The 21,896-nt window shown below is 49.7% G+C and overlaps 1 protein-coding gene across 1 annotated transcript; it reads right to left on the bottom strand.

The window, feature by feature from the left end:
• Window positions 1–1,644: 1,644 nt before the first annotated feature.
• Rab7b (RAB7B, member RAS oncogene family) lies at window positions 1,645–20,720 on the bottom strand. Its single transcript, XM_059280613.1, has 6 exons — window positions 20,595–20,720; window positions 13,836–13,903; window positions 13,084–13,210; window positions 12,384–12,599; window positions 5,344–5,469; window positions 1,645–2,360 (listed from the first exon to the last, which is right to left on the bottom strand). The coding sequence occupies exons 2-6, from the start codon at window positions 13,886–13,888 to the stop codon at window positions 2,283–2,285; spliced, it is 600 nt and encodes a 199-aa protein (XP_059136596.1). The 5' UTR covers window positions 13,889–13,903; window positions 20,595–20,720; the 3' UTR covers window positions 1,645–2,282.
• Window positions 20,721–21,896: the final 1,176 nt, after the last annotated feature.

A 21,896-nucleotide genomic window follows, 5' to 3' on the forward strand; every position in this document is an offset into this window, starting at 1 on the left:
CTATTAACAGAGGCATTGGAAATGATGAATGTTGATATGACAGCTGAGACAGCTCCAGTGACTGGTGGGTGGGTAGCATATACACCACGGACACACTGAATAGAGGGATGACTGGCCTGGGTAGTATAGTGGGTAGCATATACACCACGGACACACTGAATAGAGGGATGACTGGCCTGGGTAGTATAGTGGGTAGCATATACACCATGGACACACTGAATAGAGGGATGACTGGCCTGGGTAGTATAGTGGGTAGCATATACACCACGGACACACTGAATAGAGGGATGACTGGCCTGGGTAGTACAGTGGGTAGCATATACACCGTGGACACACTGAATAGAGGGATGACTGGCCCGGGCAGAACGGCACAGGCGTTTGTCACACTACTCCAAAGGACGTGTGATGTGAAAGTCGTGAGTTATTTATTTCTGAAATTTGCTGTTTAATATTTTTGGTTCACAATTGACCGTGGGTAACTGAGACTGCCACCACAGACCGAGAAGGACTATTATTGCTCTACAAAGGATGAAAACAAAGGAGGCACTTATTAGTTGTTTGTACATTTAGATACGGTCCATATGTTCATTGTGATGCTAATGTTGATGCACACCCACACACCACACATCCCTTCACAGTTTGATTCCTAGGAGAGCCGTGTGTGTGTGTGTGTGTGTGTGTGTGTGTGTGTGTGTGTGTGTGTGAGAGAGAGAGAGAGAGAGAGAGAGAGAGAGAGAGAGAGCGAGAGAGAGAGCGCAGTGCATAGCGTTCATCTCTGAAGGACACAGACAGTGGTCTGCTAGGGATGCACTCTGTTCCTGTGGCTGCTGCCCATGGTGTGACTGCTGGCCATGGCGTTTTGCTTTCTGCTTCAGAGCTAGGCTGGGGGCAGACAGGGTCCTCGAGTCCCCTGGTTAGTGCCTTGAGCACCAGTCAGGTGCTTCTTCCTACAGGTTCAGATTAACACCTCAGATCTGCTTAGGACTCAGGAAAGGAGACTCCTGTGGAGACAGGGAATGTCTGCAGTAGGCATGAGGCATGAACCTGACCATGGAAGACCCTGAAAGTTCATCCTGTCCACCTCCTTCAGACTGGGCCACCCTATCTGTGCTGCTGAAGCCAGGATGAAAAAAAAGGTTATATCCTGGAAACGTGGGCCACAGAATCCATATGCTCTCCAGGTACGTCGCTCTGGGACTTGTCTCTGGTTTTGCTTTGTCGCCTGAATCAAGGATCCTGAAGTTTTTACCCAGGACACTTGAATTCTTACCCAACAACCCAGCCTGGGAACAAGCCTCAACTGCCTGCTTGACAGAAACAACCAGCTTTTCAAGCATCCTCAGAACAAAGGCCACAGCCTGGGAGCAGAGGACACGTCTGCCCCCTGGTGGTCAGTCACAGAATCATCACGGTGCCCTCTGGGGGCAGGATTTCCCTGGACAGCAACTTTGAGTCCTCAGGAATATAGCAAGCCGTCAGTCGCCCCAGGCCCCGGCCTCGCTGCCCCCTCTCCTGACATGCCCTTCCTGTAGCCCACCCTGCAGCTGTGAGCCCAACTGTCACCTCCACAGGAAAGCGCACCCCTTTGTCTGAAACAGCACCTCATTGCGGTCATCCGTTCCGCTCCGTGCCTGCTGCCTTTCTCCAGATGTCCTTTGGGGGATAAGGACATGTGTTGCCAGTGTGCTCAGTGCCGTGTACAGAGAAGGCATCAAAAACGCTTGCTGAAGGAGTCAACGTGTGTGCCAGTAGCAGCAAGTGGGACTTAGATGCATCGTCTGGTCCTCAAACCACAGTGGGATACGGGGGACTTTGGGACCGCTGATCTGGCAGATGGGCACGCTGAGGCCTGGTCAGTTATGGGAGCTGTGTGAGCACCTGGGAGGCAGGAACAACAGCATCCCGTCTTGCTTCCTCACTTCTCCCTGGAAGAAGCCGCAGGAGGTCTCAGGCCTGTTGGCTTCTGCCTGTCAGGAGGAGTGAGTGGTCCATGTCCTGGCTCCTTGGCCTGGCTGAAGCAGAACCACACCGTCAGCGTCATCCGAAGCTATAGGTCCGCAGGGCTCAAGGGAGCAGCCTGTCTGCAGAGATGAGCAGGACTGTGTCAGGGGAGTGGAAGCAGAAGAGCGTGAGCCATCGAGACTCCTGTGACACCTTCTCTGGGGCCAGGATTTGCCTGTGACACTCTCTCCTGCTGCCCTCCTGGCTTGGTAGGGGCATGCCGGGGACTGGTGGGGTTGAGCTTGGAGTGAGTGGCCTGCACACAGCTGCGGGTCCAGGAGTCAGCAGCACCTGCTCTTTGGCTGGCCTGGTGAGAGCTTGATAGAGTCCACAAGGTGATTCTCTACGGTGCCTTGGTACTAGGGAGGAAAGAGGAGTCAGTATTCACAGCCTGCGGTCTAAAGAGCCCTGATACTTGGCTTCTCAATGGGCCCGGGAGCTGGGAATTCAGTCTTCTTTCTGTGATATTGTTGGGAAACTGAGGACCAGAGGGGAAGCCCGTGCCTTCCCACCTTCTTCTCCCTTCCCTTTCTCTGTCCTGCCTCTTCTCAGGAGTCCAGAGTATTTCAGTGGAAGGATTATAGGATCTCAGGCGCCTGACTTCCGGTCAGGTCTCATAACTTCCCATTCCCCAGAAGGAACAACTGAGGTGAGTGACATTTGGGCTTGGGCAGAGATGGACAGTTAGCCCCTCATCTCTGATGGATACTCGTCCCCACAAACACTTCAATACACCCAATATTCTTTGTGCCTGGGCCCTTCCTGTCTCTTATGGCACCTGGAGAAGCCCAGCTGGCCTCTGTCCCCATCCCAGCTGTAGGGAGACTTGCCCTTCCAGTTTGGTGTCTCCAGGCCACTTTTCTCCCTCTCTGTCAACTATCCAAACCCCTGTCCCAACAAACACCCAGAGAAGGCCCCTGCCCACCTAACAAGCCCCTCGGTGCCCACCCAGCTCTCTTGAACCTCCCATCCCTTGGTTCCAGGGAAGGCCAGGAGTTCCTCAAGGGCATGGATTTCTCTCTTTTTTAAGGACAGGGTCTTCCTATGGTTGGAAATCACAATCCTCCTTCCTCTGCCTGGGTTACAGGCTCTAAGGCCACGGGTCACAGAGACAGGAATGCAGCTGTTGCTGCTCCTGGATTTATTATTATTTTTTAATTATGTGTAGTGGTGTGAGCCTACATATGGGCATGTGCATACAAGTGATGATTCTCAAAGGTGGGCAGAGGTCAGGTGTCAGACCCTTTGGAGCTAGAGGGTAGACGCTTGTGATCCACCGGACGTGGGTACTAGGAACGACACTGGGGTCCTCTGGAAGAGCAGACGTGCTGTTGACCACTCCTGCTTCACTCTTTTTCCCTCATGTGTCACACTCCGGAGCCTGAGTGCTGTGAGGCCCCATCCTGAACCCCCACGTGACAGCTCAGGAAATGTTTACAGGATGGGACAGTTTTCATTTTATGCATGGGGGAACAGGCTCAGGTCAGTCATATGTTTTGGCAGGTATGAACATAAAGCTGCTAGCCCAGGTCAGTCTGACTGCAGACACCGTGTCTGTGACCTCCAGGCCCCAGCTCAGTCTCCTGCACAAGTATCAGGAACTGTGGTGAGCTGCCAAGCTCTCCTTTTGCAGAGAAAGGATGTTAGCAAGAACAAGCGTCGCTAACAGCCTCACATGATGAAAGTGACATCATAGGAAGGATATACTTTAACTCCAATTTAATGGGAAGGAAAGGACACTCTCCCCTGAAAGGACAGATGATGGCCATGTATATACACTGGCAGTAGGCTAGGGAAGATTCCTTGTGACTGAGTGTCTGGCAATAATTGCGCCACATTATCCTGATAAGTTGTGATAAGCCGTCCTGGCTAATGGTACAGGCATGCTCACCTGCATATTCAGAGTCTGCTTTCCTGACTGTGCCAGAGCTACACTCACCGACCACACACTAAGTACTCCTGCTGTTCTTCCTCAGGAGGCAGTAATGGCTGGAGGCTGACCTGAGGTCCAGGCTGGGCCGTGCGAACAGAGAAAGCTCCTAACTTTCCCTTGTGCAGCTGCTGGAGGCAAATGCAACCTGTCCCTACCACCAGCGTCTTGGGACCTTCCCTTCAGGACAACATGGGTCATGCAAGTCAACGAGGTCTGGATGATGGCAGCCAGCCATTTCCACGTAGGGGATGCCTCCAATCTCCTAACCATTCCTTGCTCATATCCTCCACTTAAAATCGTTGCTCTGGCAATGATCACTTTTGTTTGTTTGAGACAGGGTCTCTCTATGTAGCCCTGACTGTCCTGGAACTCACTGTGTGGACCAGGCTGGCCTCGAACTCACAGAGATCCGACTGTGTCTGCTTCCCGAGTACCGGGATTAAAGGCGTGTGACACTACGCCTGTTCCCTTCTCTTAACTCAGGGTGGCAGGACAAGGTCGCCAGATGAACCCCACGTTGTGCCAAACTTTCAAACTCCACGTTGTAACACTAAAGTTCTGCCATTAGCCGGGCATGGCGGCACACATTTGTGACCCCAACACTGTAGAAGTGGAGGGAGGGGACTGTGAATTAGAGCTTAGTCTGGACTACGGAGTGAGACCATGTCTCAAAAAAACAAAATTAAAACATACAGAAGCAAAACCCACAATTCTGTCCCCGTGGCCTTCAGTGGCCGCTCCCGTCACGTGGGCTGTCTGTCACTGGGCCCCTTCCCTGGACTCCATCACCAAGTCTGCTCCAACCATGCAGAATTGTGTTGCAGTCACTCATGTTCCTTGTCTTCCTCTTGAGTCTGAGGATCCCCAGCCGCCTGCACATTGTCTGGGACACACGCCACACTCAACACAAGCTATTGACGTCATCACATCGAAGCGCCTGGGTCTGTTTATCTTTCCGATTGGAAGCTGTCAGCAGCTCCTATAGGCTGGAGATCCCACTTGACTTAATGCAAGCTTGGCTCCACCAGACTTCTGTCCCACAGTGAGGACTGGCTTAGAGACCACTTCTCAAATCCTCACTGAATTAGAATCCCCAGGCACCAGGCACAGGACTGACGTTTTAAATACTCCACAAGGGATTGTGATAGCTGGTCAAACTACAAGACCAACCCCTTGCTCCCAGGTACTTGATGCCTCGGGCATCCATGGCACCAGAACTGCTGAGCCCATCCAACTACTAAATAATTAAAAGGATGAATACTCCCATCCCCTCCGAGTCCTTACCTACACAAGGATGAATACTCCCATCCCCTCCGAGTCCTTACCTACACCCACATTTTCTTCCTTGGGAGATCCTGAGGACCCCGGCCTAGGGCAGCTCTGACGAGTTCCACCACCACATCACTTACCCTCAAGAGTGCCCGGCTGGCCAGAACCTCAAAGGCTTGTACCACATTGATGTCATTCTTGGCACTAACTTCAAAGTAAGGCATGTCCTTCTCTTTACACCATCCATGGGCCACCTCCTGGGACACCTGAGGGAGAGAAATGATCACCGTGTCCGTATCGCTGTGGTCACAGCCGCGGTCCTTGTAGCTGCTGTGGTTTTGGTGTGGCTTGTTCCCTCCAGAACCTGTGCTGAAATTGCTTCCCCACGAGGACGATGCTGAGGATAAAGGGGGTGAGACCTCGAAGGGAGACTAGATCATTAAGAAGAACTAACACGGCACTAGGAGGATAGCTCAGTGGGTAAGAGTATTCCATGCCTAAGTATGAGGACCTGAGTTCAAATCCCTGACACCCACACACAAGCTGGGTATGACCATAGATGCCTGAAATCCCAGGGCTGTGGGCCAGAGACAGTTAGAGCCTGAGAAGTCACTGGCCAGTCAGCCTCACAGACATGGCAGACTTCCAGTACTCTGTCTCAAGGGAATAAGGACATTCATGACAGCGCAGGACAGCTGATGGCCTCCTTGGCCTCTGCCCATGCATGGACATATACTCTTTTCTCACACACACACACACACACACACACACACACACACACACACACACACACACACATACACTCATGCCTGCTCCCTATACATGCATATACATTTCAAGAAGAAAAGATAAAAAGAGATCAGCACCCAAGGGAGTGAGGTCTCTTTTTTGTGGGACTGAGAGCGTCTGTCAGAAAGTGAGGCCACCCCTCAGCTTTTGACTCTCTCCCCTTTCTCTTCCGTTTCCTGCCTCCACCACCACCCTCCCTCCCAACCATCACCCCAGCCCCCGTGATCATGGCCACCACCCCTCTTGATGACTGAGAGCCTCTCCTGTGTCTGCAGCTCCACAGTTTATCTTTTCGGTTCCTAACATGAATCTGTGAGGTGGGTGTTGCCAACGCCATTTTACAGATGAGCACCTGGAGCAGTGGTTCTCAACCAGTGGGTCCCGACCCCTTTGGGTTGAATGACCCTTTCACAGGGGTCACCTAAGGCCATCGGAAAAATACAGATATTTACATCAAAATTCATAAAAGTAGCAAATTATAGTTATGAAGTAGCAACAAAAATACTTTCATGGTTGAGGGTCACCACAACATGAGGAACTGTACTCAAGGGTCATAGCATTAGGAAGGTTGAGAGACACCGGAGAATTACCTTTGCCCGGGATACACAGCCTGGGCAGGATTTGGACATGGACCTGGCAGAATTAGAGCCTGCTTCACTCTCTGGCTTTCTAAGTTCTGGCTAGAAGCTTCCTCCCAATGTTGACTCCCTCTTCAGTCCCTCTAAAGGAGACAGCCCCAACAGACAGGGCAGGCAGGGTGGGAAGGGAGAGTTCCCTCTCTGCCTCCCTGCTGACTGAGCAGATCTGTGCCAGGAAGGACTCTTTTCCCTAGGGTAGAGACCCTAGGTAGAATAAGGTTATCCTTATTCACTGTTAGGCACATCATCACATGTCAACTTACCTAAGGCCCCCACTAGCTGTGAGATGGATGCTATTAGCTTGACTTTAGAGGCAGGAACACTGGGGCTCAGAGAGGTTCAGAAATATACCCCTGATCACACAGCTCAGGGGAGCCAGAACATGGATGCAGGCCCAACACAGCATTCCCCTGACATCTGAATTGCCCCTGGAGGACTCTTTGTGAGAACCTTGATCTTCTTTACTGTTGCCTCCACGAGACTCTAGGTTCCTCCAGTTCAGGCTCAGGACCTTTTTATTCTCAGCCCATATATGTGAGTGAGCTAAGAGAGGACATTGCTTCTAAGTACAAACAGCTGGATGCAGTTGAGGGCTGCTGGGTATGCCCCACATCCTTTTGAATTACTTGGAGGGGTGACTTATACCAAAGAGTGTGATGTCTCACTAGTTATTTTAAGGGGAAATTACTATGTACCTTATATTTGCTGTGGCTGGTACTTTAACATTATTTAAATTTATTTAAGGGGATCAAGCTCTTTGTCCCAGAGAAAGGACCATTTGTGCCTTTTCCTAGAACACAGGGCAGGCAGGGGAGATGAAAGACCCCCCTTTATCACACTGTCTCCCCATGCTTGCAGGTTCTGGGAACAACTATCTTCCTGAGATTATGAAGTACCGTTGTTGTCCACTGTCTCTCTGGTTCCTGCCCTGCTGGGCTCAGGACTGGCAGGAATGCCCAGTGGCTCACGTCTTCTTTACACAGTGCCTCTGTTGACCACCAGCTCTGGCATTGTGAGGTTTACAACATAAGACTGTGGTCAGCAGAGCAAGAATGTCCAGGCTCAGTCTTAGCCTCTGATGCCTAAGATTTTCCTGCCCTTGGAAAGAGGGACCCCAGCATTGGTGAGGAATGCTACCTCCTGTGGGACAGATGCATGGCCAAGATCTGTAAGCCATCAACAGTCCTCCTAGATTGGGGTAAATCTTAGAATGTTCAGAGGGAGACTTGGGACGTCTGTACTAGTAACATGCAGATAAATGATCATTGGACGTTAATACCTTAGAAGCCCAGGACTGCATCCGAGGCTGATCACTCACTGAGGGAGCTTGGGAGACATGCCATTGGTTGCAGCTGCAGCGGCAGCTCTGCTGTCCCTTCAGTTAGCTCTGCTGTCCCTTCCCCGAAGCAGCAGACTGTGATGGAGGTGTCCTCCTGGTAAGACCCACATTCATCTTATCCCCCGCCCCCTTTCTGATGGGTCTCGAAAATGACTGAGCAGAATCTCCAGAGCATCAGTCGAGACTATGCTACAGCAGCCTCTTTCTGGGTCTCCAGCCCCGCCCCCTACAGAGGGCTGGCTGGAGAGAAGCCATGGAACAGCACTTTTAGTTCTCTCTGCCAATTCCAGCCATGATTTCATGACTTTGAAGACCATCTTGTCTTTTATTTATGAAGGATAATAGTTATTTATAACTTAAGCTCAGAGAACACGAAAAGTAACTCCAAGACGTGGTACCTGGAGACTACTGTTACTTTCACAAGTTTTCTTTTTGCTTACAATGGGCTGTTAACATTTGGTTCTGCTCACTCATTGAGAACCAGTGTTTGACAAAAACTAGGCCAGACTGCAAAAAAAATTATTATTTTTTATTTATTTTACAGTGTGTGTGTGTGTGTGTGTGTGTGTGTGTGTGTGTGTATACAAGTGTGGACATCAGAGACAAGTTGTAGGAGTCAGTTCTCTCCTCCCATCACATCTCTCCCAGGCATCAAATTCAGGTAGTCAGGCTCTGTGGCCTTTACTGCTGAACCGTCATGTGGGCCCCTATCTGCACAATTTTGGTTTTGATGCGTTCTCCTTGTATATATTTAAAATGATTGTTATATAAATTTAAAATTAGGATATCTGGGGGCTGGAGAGGTGGTTCAGCAGTTAAGAACCTTTGCTGCTCTTGGAGAGGACCTGGGTTTGGTTCCTAGCACCCATATGGCGGCTCAGTTACTGACTGTAACTCTGGTTCCAGGGGATCCGATGCCATTTTCTGGCCTCTGCAGGTACTGCATGTATGTGGTGTGCTTACATGCATGTAAGCAAAATACTCATACACATAAAATAAGAATAAATAAAACTTTAAAAGAATTGGCATATCTGATACTAGTTAGTAAACCTCCAAGAATAACCAACAGTATTGTAGGGGACACCATCTCAGTTCCATTAGTGGTAGGCAGAGACAGTCAGGGCTCGTTGGAATAGGTTCCAGGCCCTCTCGAGGCTATCCTGCATTTTCTATCTGTTTATCTCCACAATCTAAATCCTTCTATCTAATATTTGCTGCTGATCACACTCAAGAAAACTCTGGGGAGCTGTGGGGTTGGTGGGTAAACGCCCTACACCTCCTCAGCTTTGTTTCAGTGAGTGCAAGCCTCCCTAGATACAGTCACTTGGCTAGTCTTTATTTTCCTCGTCCCAACCAGGGGTTGACAATCTCTTTGCTAAGTCAGCATCAGAGTAAGAAGACGTGAGGGGAGGAGCCGCCGCTCCTTAGTTCTTGGCCCTAACAATATGGGGTCTTTTGTGGTAAGTCTCTCCACTTTCTCTTCCCACTTCCTCTTCCCTGAACTCATTTCCTTGTTGTGCAGTACCTCTTACCTCTGGTTCCTAGGCCACCTCCCTCCGGACCTTTCCTCTGGGCCACCTTGCTGACAGACAAACTCCCTTCATCTTCCCCCAATCATCCTTTATCCACCCCATCTGGCTGACCCTGGCTTCTCCTTGTGTCTCCATCTCCTTCCCACCTTCTCCATCGAGGGCATTCCCATATCTGCCTCTCCAAGGATGATGTAGGATTGCCTGGAGTCTCGTTGCTTCTTTCACCCCCTTATTCTTCTTCTCTAAAGCACACACACACACACACTTGGCTCAGACTTCTGTCTTAGGAATCATCACCCCCCTTCACCCATCCAGGCGCCCCCCAGTCATTGACCATTCACAACCTGTTCCCTTTCTCCGTCAACACAAGGCTGCCACTACCCAAGGGAGCCAGAGTTCCTTCTCCGCTTCTCCATCTGCTTCACAGAATCAGGTCCGAATACAAACCTAGTCTTCCTTTTTGTGACCACACCTTTCTCTCTTTTCAACTTCTGCATGCCCATCCCATCCTGCTCTCTAGTATCTGATGCTCCAACTACCCCGCCCCCTTTCCTTCAGGTTTCCTGGGAGCCCTCCCACCCCCACCCTCTGATTCTCTTGCTTGGAAAAGCTGCCATCCCAGGTCCCTTGTTCCTAGCATCTGCTCCAGCAGGGCTGTTGAAACACACCCCAGTGATGCTCCTGCAAGCTCAGCCTCCTCCTTCAGCTGAGCCTTTTGTATTTCATCAATTCTGGTCCGTCCTTCCTCCAGCAGCTCATCCTCTCGTGTTTGGATTTAATCAGTTATCAGAACCCAGCCCTGAATTGTATTAATCTGGAGTGGATGAAATTTAGAGAGATTCTAAATGGCCCACCTTGACCGTGATTCTTAGACCTCCTTTTTGGTTTCCTTCCTCACTGAAGGATGGTACCTCTTACTTCACGGAGAAAACACTGGCCCCCTTTTCCTGAACTCCCTTAACTTGACCTTCAGATATATGAAAGGAGATGTTAAAATGGATGTTTGGATCTCAGCCTCGAAAGCTGATAGACTTCAAATGTGCAGTGGGATGGCCTTGGGACCACACATGTCTCCAAGGGTTTATGACGAAGAATCTCTCAGATGACACTAATACTCACAACATGGACACAAAAGGCTTGCAAGGGAGGATTGGCTAGTACTCTTTTGGAGAAAGCTGTATTGTAAATATAATTACACCTGCCTCCCATAGGAGTCGGAAGAGGGCCTTGAGGTTGGTGGTAACATATGGCCTCTGAAGCCTGGTGGCTGTGACAGACTGGGGTCTGGCACATACCTTTCTAAGGTGAAAGGTCATGAGGCAGAGAGAGAACTGGCTCCTGAGAACATGGCCAGAATGCCTGAGTGTGCCTAGGCTAGGCGTGGGTTCCACAGAAGGGCAGCGGGGTTGGAGCTACCAAGAGGATTGATTGAAGCTGAAGGAAGAACGCAGGAGACGGCAAGAGACTTGTTTCTTCCAGGCACCATGGAATGCTGCCCAGTTAGGGGGTCTGAAGGACCCAAAGGAATGATTCACAGAAGAGGGGCCTTACCACACCTGCCAGGCCGGAGAACACCAAGTTATACCACGAAAGACCCACGAAACAAGGACTGTCCTGTTCCATGACCGCTTCTCAGTCTTCCTGCTTCACTCCAGACAGGATTAGACCCCAGAGCTCCCATCTGATCTGAGCAGGAGGGGACTGGACTTGCAAAGCTGACATGGAAGTCCCCACTGCAGCTGGTCCAGAGTGGGAAGAAAGGGAGACTTGGGTTCCCATCTGAGACAGGATGTTCCATGGACGCGGAGTTTCCAACCTGAACTGGCCACACAGAGCGGGAGACTCGTTTCCAGTTCACACTTCTGCCCCACAGTTTTGTTCTTAGGTAGCCCAAAGCTTGCCAGTTCCCTAGCTGCTTCAGGCTGCTCTCCCAGCTTCTCAGATTCTGGATGCCCAAGTCAAACACATCTTCCTCTCTGAATAGGGAGCTTCCTCTCTGCAGGTGAGTGCAATTGGAAGTACCCTTCTGTCTCCTCCCTTCTCCTGACCACCCCATACTTCGCAGTACTAAGTTTTGGTTCATTTCTCTTGCGGCTTTCTGTTCGAACCATGATGAAAACAGAGTTCCATCACAATGACTCAGTTCCCCATCAACACTTTTCCATTAGAAATACCGAAAGAATGTGGTTCTAACGGCTCCTTTGGGTGTTATTTGGGCTTCAATTGGCACAACATACCTTTGTCTCAATTTTTACAAATTAAGACAACCTCTATTCCTTTTTTGATAGCAAGGAAAGGTTGGGAGAACTTTCCACTCAATAGCCCTGTGATGGCTACTACCCACACAGGTGGGGCTACTGCAGGCATTGGGGTAGACCAGTTGTCAAAGGGTTCATCGACTATCCTGGATATGTACGACTTAGTGAAAAATTATTAATTGCCTAGGAAATTTGTAGATCTGAAAACTGATACCTTCAGATCCCTCTGTGACTCCAGGCAGAAATACTGTTCTAAGACTAAATCAGGTTCCTCCAAGACCTGACTTCTGGCTCCTCTCAGGTCCTAAGTCTCCTGCTCCCTGTTACTTGTGTCTCAGTTTACATCATCCTGTTTCTTTAGCCTAGAACCCATTTCTTCTAAGAAGCTAGCTCTCTGTTTCTGACTTAGACATCCCTTTGTTCTGATCTCCAAATCTCCAAAGTGTGTGACTATCATTGCGTTTGCCACATTGTACCGTAACTGTCACACTCTTAGACCGTGAAGTCCTTGAAGGGAGGACTCTGTCAGCACTGTATGTGAGGCCTCACACAGCATCTAGTATGCAGTTGTTACATAGTTTGTTAATGAATGGATGAGTGAATGAATGAATGAACTCACAGTACCTTCCTGTCTTCCAGATCGATTTTGTTCCCAAGCACTACCATGGGATATGACTGCTCCATGGGGATGATCTTTGCCAGGACGTCATCCCTCCAGATACCCAGGGCTTCAAAGGACTCTGGATCAGTGACATCAAACGCCAGGATACAGCCATCGGAACCTTTGTAGAACGTTGATACCATGGAGCGGAACCGCTCTTGACCACCTGTGTCCCAGATCTGGAGGAAAAGAGCAGCGCCCCACAGGCTCTGATGAGTGGCTAAAGGGAAACCCAGCAAGGCTGTATCACGCCAAAAGCTTCATTTCTGGATGGGGAAAGCCTTGGTATAGGTGTGCACAGCCTTTCCACTCACATACACTACCACAGCTCTAAGCTCTTACTCTCTCTCTAGGCTATCAGGGCAGGGGTTGTTATCCCATCCCCTAACAATAGTGTCTCTTGGCTTTGTAGGTCACCTGTCTCTGTTACATTATTCACCTCTGCTATAGTAGGTAAACAAGTGGGTGTGTCTGTGCCCCAGTGAAGAGACTAGAGGACTAGAGTTAGCCCATGAGTTGAACTTTGGTGATATCTCTCCAGGTCCTCTGAACTTCTAGTACACTTTGCTATGTAAGTGGGTGATTTTCAGGGGCGTGTGTGTGTGTGTGTGTGTGTGTGTGTGTGTGTGTGTGTGTGTTTCAGAGACAGAGGGGAGTGCTCACCTGGAGCTTCAAAGTTGTGTCATCCAGTATGATAATTTTGGAGAGGATGCTGGCCCCCAGTGTGGTCTGGTATTCCTCAAAAAATGTTTTGTGTACATATTGGTGAAGGAGAGAGGTCTTCCCCACACTAAGGAAAAAAATCCACATATGGTCAATGCATACCGATAAACACACACACACACACACAGAGCTATGCCGTTGTTAGGACATTACCATGCTCTTTGCACTGCAGTCCTTCCTTGAGTCTTTGAATTATTATTTTTTTAATCAAAGTTGGAGTCTAGGAACGGACTTTGGTACATGAGTGACTTGAGGTTGGAGGAAAGACAACAGTACATACCCCAGGGTGGGCTCAAGTGTCTCAGGAGAGAGTTGCTCAGAGTCTGAATTTCTAATGTCAATCGTCTAAGAGACCACCCTTTGGGGAGCAAAGGATTGGGAATAGTTTCTAGGAGCAGGAACCAACCACAGTGAGCAGTTTTGGATAAAGTTGAGTGTCCCACAACAGTGCTCAGATTTTTGTTGGGTGTGGCAGGCCGTGGGAGGACCCAGAGATGCTGAATGGTTACATGGTCAGTTATCACACAGCTGGACCCAAACCAAGAATGTTTTCCCTTCCTTGAAGTAGGATGCACTTTGCTGCCACTCTGACTCGGGAAGGGTCCCTTGGAGGTGGGAGCACAGCCCGGAGGCCTTATGCTCCCAGGCAAAGCTGTTTTCCAGCAAACTCACAGCAGCCGGGCTTGGCTTACCCAAGAGCGCCAACGATGATAAGTTTCAAGTCCACTTTCTTTCGGGGATTCATGAGCAGCTTCAGAGCCTGTGGGCAAACAGAAGTCATTTTCACACTAGCTAGCCTTGTTTGTGGCCATTGTCACTGAGGCTAAGCCTCCCACACCCAGTCACTGCAGCCCTCCCACGTGCCCTCCAGGACACCTTCCGAATAGTATTTAGCATGCTGTGACTCCTTACACATCTGAGCTCTGTTTTCCTGGTTTATCAGGATCTCTGTCCTTGGCTAAGGACTCCAGTGAGGCTGTTCTCCTGAAGGACACACATGACTCAGCACCCTATACACACCCTCCCCTTACTTTGCCTTGCCAAAGTTGCAGATCACTCACCCCTCAGCTCTTCAGAGTCCTGCTCTGGGAGGTAGCCCAGAGTGCCAAACAGCAGGACAGATCTGAACAGAGACCTCGCACACACAGCACAGCCTAGAGCCAGGAATGGAGGCCAGTGTGGGAAGAGGGGATGGGGTGGGCAGGACAAGGGGTCCATTGTCAGGACTGCCTGGAGCCTTTGGATGGACGAGAGCCTCTCCCCCAGGCAAAGTGTGTCATGCTTGCAGAATCACCAGGCTCTTCGCTGAAGCTGGAGAGGGTGAAATCAGTATATGTTTCTGGAAAGCTACTTGGCAGCATGTGTGGCGAGCCTCAAAATAGGCCTGACCTCTGCTTCTAGGAACTTTTCTTACGGAAGTCACCAGGAACTTGAGCAAAGACTTCAAGAGCATCCTTCCAGCGCTGCTTATAAACACCCAATGGTGAAGAAGTAGTTAGGCCAGGACACATGACGAATTACTTAGTAGTCATCGGAATGGAGTATTTGAAATACTTTATTATATGTGGGAAAATATTCATGCTCTATAATTTGACTGAAAATTGTTGCTAAATTATGTGTGCAATATCGGCTAAGTGTCGACTACTATCACAATTGCATTAACTTTTTTTTTTTCAGTGTTGGGGATTGAATTCAGGGCTTGCTTTGTGAATGCTGGGTAAGCACCATATATACAGCTTCCATGAAATACAGAAGGTATACATTGCAATATAGTTAAATCCAATTAATACCTGCACTACTGAATATAAACAAATGTACCCCTTTCCTGTGAAGAGAACACATGCACGCCCCGAACTTGACTCTGGGAGCATCTAGGATGAAACGCGTAGGACCTACTCCAGGAAACATGGGGAAGAAGGAACAGGGACCAAGGACACTAGAAAGTGTTCCCAAGACACAGAAAAGGTATGGTGCTGACTACATGGCGAGCCTGAAGAAGTGAGGCATATGGTGTGTAGGGGGTGATATTTCCTAGGAGAGAATGAAGTAAGAAAATTCTGGGGATGGAGAATGGAAACGGCGATCGATTTGCTTCAGGGGAGCAAGACTGAGGTGGACTATCCCATTTCATTCGTTCATTCATTCATTCATTCAATCAAACATTATTATTCTTCTAGCTACTTGGCAACAATTCCCCATCTCCCAGGGATGTAGAGGCAGGGAACTAAGGATACTAACCAGGGTTGGCATACTGCAACAATGTTGCTACTTACAAAGGTAAGCAGCTAAGAAGTGGCTGAGAAGTCTTTGAAAGGGGCGGGCCTCTGAGCATCAGTTATCTCTTCTCAAGGGGCCTGAGAGCAACCGAGTGCTGTTTCCTAACACTTCCTAACACTTCAGTACAGTGTGTTAACTTATCTTAAAGGACCAATACAGTATCTTAAAAGGACTTAGAGTTTCAAAATGGAGGCAGAAAATGGAAAAACTCCAGCAATGGCCGGGCACTGGCAGTGGGTTGTACCATCCTTTGTGCAGCAGCCTGGCCTCACCATAGCCTTGAGGTGAGTGCAGACAGGGCTCAGAGAAGAGCCATCCCACTGGGGATATGGCTCAGTACTACTACAGTTCTGGCTTAACTTGAACAAGGCTTCCATCCCTAGCATACAAGTGTGATGCGGGGCGGGGCGGGGGGCGAGTCACTCACAACTCACGTGTCATCACACTGTGGCAACTGGATGAGCTAGTGCTTGAACGGAAGGCCAGAGAAAGCTCTTCCATGCCGTGGTGCCTTCAGATCTCCAGAGTCTAAAGCCCTGGTGTCTGTGTCCATGAACGTATAGGGCACCGGGCTCAGATTTGTGCTCGACAAGGCCTTAGGCGTACTGGGAAAAGGCAGCTAGAGGGCTGAAGAGGCTCTGTTAGAGCAAGGGACCTGGGGTTGCTGAGCAGGAGCTGTACGTGAGGGACCCACACTTCAGTGGACAGGTGTCACGTGGAGGTGAGGGAACGGACCACACACATCGCCAGGGTATGCCACACTCTATATGCTGACATTTGTTGGTCAGACATTGTGCTGAGAGCTTTGAAAATATGCAGACAAATAATAGCCCACTGTGTGGGTTAAATGAATTAGTGTGCTATTGTGCTTGGTGTACTGTTGTGATACATTTACTGGCACAAATTGAGGGTTTTTAAGAGTGTTAAGGTCTTAAAGCACTAGCTGTTTTAGGGCAGACATAGTATCTGTAGGGTTGCCACTGCTATTATCTCTGTTTCTAAGAACTAAATGTTTCCAGAAACTAATTTAGGAGTTCCTAACAACACACACTCGGTAGTGGGGGAGCCTGGGTTGGAGCAGAGATTTGGATCCAGGCCCAGCTCTAGAGACTGCCTGTGGTAGTTGGTACTGATCACCAGTTTGGAAGGATCACCTGGGAGACAAACTTCTGGGCACATCTGTGGGTGAATTTATAGATTGAGTTAACTGAGGTGGGAAAATACTCCCTAAATATAGAGGCACCATTCCACGGTCTAGGATACATGGACATGCATACTGAATACATACATACACACACACACACACACATACGTGTGCTTATGAATACAGAGAACACAAACTGAGCGCCGACATCCACCTCTCTGCTTCCTGGCTGCAGATGCAGTGTGAGCAGATGCCAGGCTCCTGCCGCCGTGCCTCCCCATCCATGATAGACTGTTCTCTCAAACTGTGAGTCTAAATACGCCCCGATTTCCTCAAATGCTTTGCCAGGCACTTTATCACAACAGTGAGACGTACAATGAGTGCCGCTGGGGTACCCACACGCCAGGGAGCCTGCTAGGCAAATACTCGGTCATAGATCCCCACTCTCACACCTTTTTGAGGTGAAGTCTCATGCCATTTCCCAGACTGGCCTCAACCCAGCAATCCCCTGCCTCAGACCCCCAAGTATCTAGGATTGTAAAAGTGTACCACTGTGCCAAGAGACTTTGCCCTTAAGTGGAGATGAATGAGACTAACACAGCTTGGCCCTTAAAGGCTCCATCACAGCACATATTTGCTCTACCTGAATGTCCAACAACAACATGCTTTCTTCTTTAAAAATTAAACTAATTAAAAGATTCATATATGTGTACTATTTCCCCCTACTCTGCATCCTCCCTCCAGCCCTTCCCGTGTTTCCAACCCTGTCCCCATTCCCTCTCAAATTGATGGTCTCTTTTAATGGCAGACTTTCTACATAAATGCTAGTTCATATAGATTCTGAAATATAAGGTCATTTAAAAAAGGATAAAGTGATGACGCGCGCGCGCGCACACACACACACACACACGATAATTGAAGTAAAAAAGAAGAGGCAATCTGAGCATTTGACAGAGTGAGATGGACCCAGATTATCAGGAACAAGCACCAGCTCACCCAGTGTGTCTCTGTGTTTAATTCTACACATGTGTGTCCCGGAAACACACAGATAGAAACATGCCGTCTAAGGAGAGACAGAGAAAGGAGGCAGAAGAGACCACGAGTTCTCATTCTATCTCAAGTGTCCATATTTTTAAAACGTATTCTGCAATCTTAGTTTCTGTAACTTAAAAATATCAGAAAAAGACTTAACCTCTTTTTTTTTTTTTTCTCCCTCAGTCCCACCCTGACTTAACGTCCCTTTACAAAGCATGTGTGACTGGGTGGCTGCCCAGAGTCATCTGAGTGTGACTTCCTATTTGGATGAATCACTGTGACTGGGGTGGAGGTCGGGGGTGGCTGCCTCATACCAGGCGATGACCGTGACTTTTGGGGTCAGAGAGCCCTCTCTCTTTTCCCTAATCTGCCCATCTGTGACCTTGAGCCCTGAGTATTACTAACTTTTCTATTCTCTCCTGGATAAAATAGACATGACTTATGGCTGTGGCTTCCTCTGAAGATGGCATGCGTGTGTCATGTTATGACAGCATAACAGGATCCCAAAGTTAGGGAAGATCCGGTGGAAGAGGTCCTCAGATCCAGTTTGCAGAGGTTGCCACTTTTGATGATGTGAACATGTCCGCTATGGCTGGTTTCACTCTACAAGTACGGAGCATGCATAGTCCTAGAAGGACCTGAATGTCACTTGACCTAGCCCTGGGCAGTGCTAGGCTCCTGGGAAACAGCCAGACATACCCTGAGCACTTGTTCCTCTCACTAGGGGTAGTTCTTCACCCACAAAAATGTTCAATTCCTCCGCAAATGCCAGGCCCTGGGAGGGGCGGTGTTGGAGGGGGTTTCCCTTGCCTCCTCTGATCCTTGTAACTTCTCCACCTCTTTCATTGTCCTGATCCCCTTTCCAGATGTGCCTTGGAACTGCTCTGCCACCAAAGACCCCTGTACCCTGATCCCAGAAAAAACGGCGAACATTCTACGAGCCTGACTTCTAAAAATAGCCTTGATCTTCGGTTCAGCACGTGACCCGGGCTGACCCAGTTGGAGGAGCTGGTTTGGGGGCAGAGAGCAGCAGGGCTCTCTGGACTACTCCCAGGTTTCAGACCTGAGGTCCCCTCCCCTGTCCTCTACCCCTGGCTGGGTAGTAGCCACAACGGCCTTTTCTCATCCTCATTCTAGTCGCTGGGGGAGCTTCAAAGAGGGAAGCTGGGGATCTCCCTATCAACAAGGCTGAGTCATCTTCTCTTCTGCTGAACAGTGAGTAGCAGGCTTGGAATGCAGGACCAGCCCAGCCAGCCCAGCCCACACAGAGCGGGACTCCAGGGCGGGACTCCAGAGGGACCACCACTTCTCCAGGTCTTCCCAGCCAAAGCCCGGCCCTGCCCATTTGCTACAAAGCAAGGAAGACTGAGTTGAGCACAAGTCTGCAAGAACTCTTGAGGGTCTCAACCATCACCTTTCCATGTCCTCTCCCTCCCTCTCCCACTGGCTCCGGGCAGGACCCAGCCATAGTCTTCTTGCCTTACTTGTCCTGGGTGAGGTCTCATGTATGTCGGGGAGACCAGCAAACAGGGGCGCCTGAGAATTCCACAGCAGGCCCAGTCTCCCTGCCCAGTATACAATCTACCCCAGGTTCTTGTCTTGTCCCGTAGTGTTTCTTCTCCCTCTGACACCCCATACTACACTCATTCTAAGAAAAGGCTGAGTGTAAAGGCTTCTGTTTAGTGAGATTCCCACAGAACATGAGGCTTTGTTGCCTGCAGGGATCACTTGAGAGTCGGCCTCACCCACCCAAATCCTTGCAGGTCCAAACCTGCTTCCTCCACAAAGTACACCCACAGCGCGCTTTCAGAAGGCTCAACATTCTCCTTCTTTAACTTCTTTGGGGAGGTGTTTGTCCTGATTCCCCAAGTAGACTGCCTGTACCCTAGAATGCGCCTCTTATCTCTCTGTATTCCCATCCCCCAAAAGCATGTTGACTTAAGCTGGGAATGCAGAAACTTATGAATAGTGATGCATCCGCCCATGTGCCGTCCATCCATGCATGCATTGATGCATCCATCGGTCCACGCATCTGTCCATCCACACACCCACGTAGTGCACGTCTGCTATGCAACAGCACACTGTATGTCTAAGAATGCTCAGAAACTGGTATCTCCATCGGCTCTTTGTAGTAGGGGATTGATCAATAAGCCCAAAGCAATCATTTTTATCAATACACAATGCCTAGCAATTCTAGAACACCTGCATTTTACAAAACGCTATTATAGCCCAGTGGATTCTGGAGTCAGAAACTAGCTGGTGGGCTGGCAAGATGGCTGAGCAGGTAAAGGTACTTACTGTCTTCAGAACCCATGTAAAGGTGGAAGGAGAGAACCCACTCCACAAAGTCATCCTCTGACCCCCACACGTATGCTGTGGTAAACATGCATACCCATCATGCACACAGAACATCACACACAACAACAACAACAACAACAACAACAAACAAGATTAGCAGCCAGCTTAGAGTAGAAACAGGTCTGGCTGTCCAACTCCATTCATTGGCTCATGTATGATGGCTCTTTGCCAGAAGAAATACAGATTAGAAAAAGAGAGATGTTTTCCTACTTTGGGAGTTTGTCTTTCTTTGATAGCCCCCACATCTACATCCCAGAAGACACCCTGTCTGTGTGCCAAGGAGACACCAGATGCTGCAGGATCCAGCCCTCTTGGAAGGCTTCAGTTTCTGGCATTCCCTGCAGGTCTAGGGGCGTAGTGCCATCCTCCTGTGACTGAGCTGCTGTGTCCTGTCTGGCACTGCCACAGAACCCCGAGCTGGGCCCCAGCTCCCTCTGACTGGGAGGGAAGTCCTTTCTCCACCACACCAAGGAACTGTCTGCAGGGCAGGGGTCTTCGGGCTGCATTAAACCCTGCACCTGCCACATTCTGATCCCCACACCGTTGTTTCTACCCCAGACAGTTCTGGAGCTGCTGGGCACATGGAAGGACAGCTAGGCTGCCAGGACACTCACTGCCACGGCTGCACGGCACTCACCTCACACAGGTGGAAGTTCTGGGTCTGGGCCTCTCTCCCCCGGAATGGCAGTTTCAATCTGGCCAGTGCTGAGAACGTCAGAGGGTTTGGTAAGAGGCCACTTCCCTCTGAGTTTTCCTTCTTCTCTCTGCTGTACGCAGACTTGGGAAAGTTGCAAAAGAGGCTGGGCCTGGGTGACCTCAGCGGTGTGGGTGGAGGAGGTGGAGTGGATCGGGAGAGCAGCGAGGCCTTCAGAGCTGCCTGGATGTAGGGCACCAGGAATATTTACTTCATAAAGGACTCTGGTCCCAGGGGATGAGGAGTGGCAGGCTTGAGTTGGGAACTTTTGGACAGAGGGCCTGCAAGGTGACATGTCCACTCTATGGGCTTGTAGGAACATCTGCCTCTGTTCGTGGGAGTCCCAGGAAAGAAGGCCTTGGCTGTTTTCCATGCCCTCATGGAGCAGATTTGGTCCAGGAACCAGGGCACCAGTAAGGCTGGAAGAAGTTCTGATCTTAGGCCTTGCCCTCACCCTGCACACCCCTCACACGCTGGCACACACACAGAGAATATACACATATACATACATCCCTGCCATGCTACACATACATAACACACATATGTTTTGTACACACACCCCCACATCCCTTGTGCCACATTCCTTATATATACATGTGCCCCGTTCCTCACAACTCACACTCTGTACCACCCACCCACCCCCACTCACTCACATAAAATAAACTCATCACCCACACCCACACCACATCAGGCTTGTAAGAGGTAAGGCATGTCCTGGCACCCCAAACCCCCACCCTGGGCCCCTCTGGTTAGGTTGTGTAGTCCAACCTGAGGCAACGGTAAATTAAAATGCTGTTAGCACACAGTTAACCTTGGCTTCTCATTTCACTGAGATGTTCATGGAACATGCCTTGGGTAAGTACAGCTGGTAGATGAAAGGCAGATGGAGGGAGCTTAGACATGACTCCCCAGATCTCAAGGGGTCCCCTTAAGGTGTGTTTGATGCACTCCACATTCCTCACGAGTTAGGACTTCATCTCCTTGTAGACCCAGTCCTTGGTTTGATGACTGTCCTGTCGGAAAGGCTTCCTGGTTCTAGTATCCCCCTCTGATGGGGCTTTCCAGGCGCCGGATGTCTAAACCAGCCATAGAACCTTGCGTTTGGAAAGCAGAGCAAGTAGCCTTGGATCCCACGCTTGGCCAGTGAGCTGCCAGTATGGGTCCTATTAAAGAGCTTTCGGTGGAACAAAAACTAAAGCTTATTTTCTTGTGTCAACCAGCAAGCAGTCTTGGAAGAAGGGACCT

This window comes from Peromyscus eremicus, chromosome 15, assembly GCF_949786415.1.
Source record: "Peromyscus eremicus chromosome 15, PerEre_H2_v1, whole genome shotgun sequence".
NCBI classification, from domain to species: Eukaryota; Metazoa; Chordata; class Mammalia; order Rodentia; family Cricetidae; genus Peromyscus; species Peromyscus eremicus.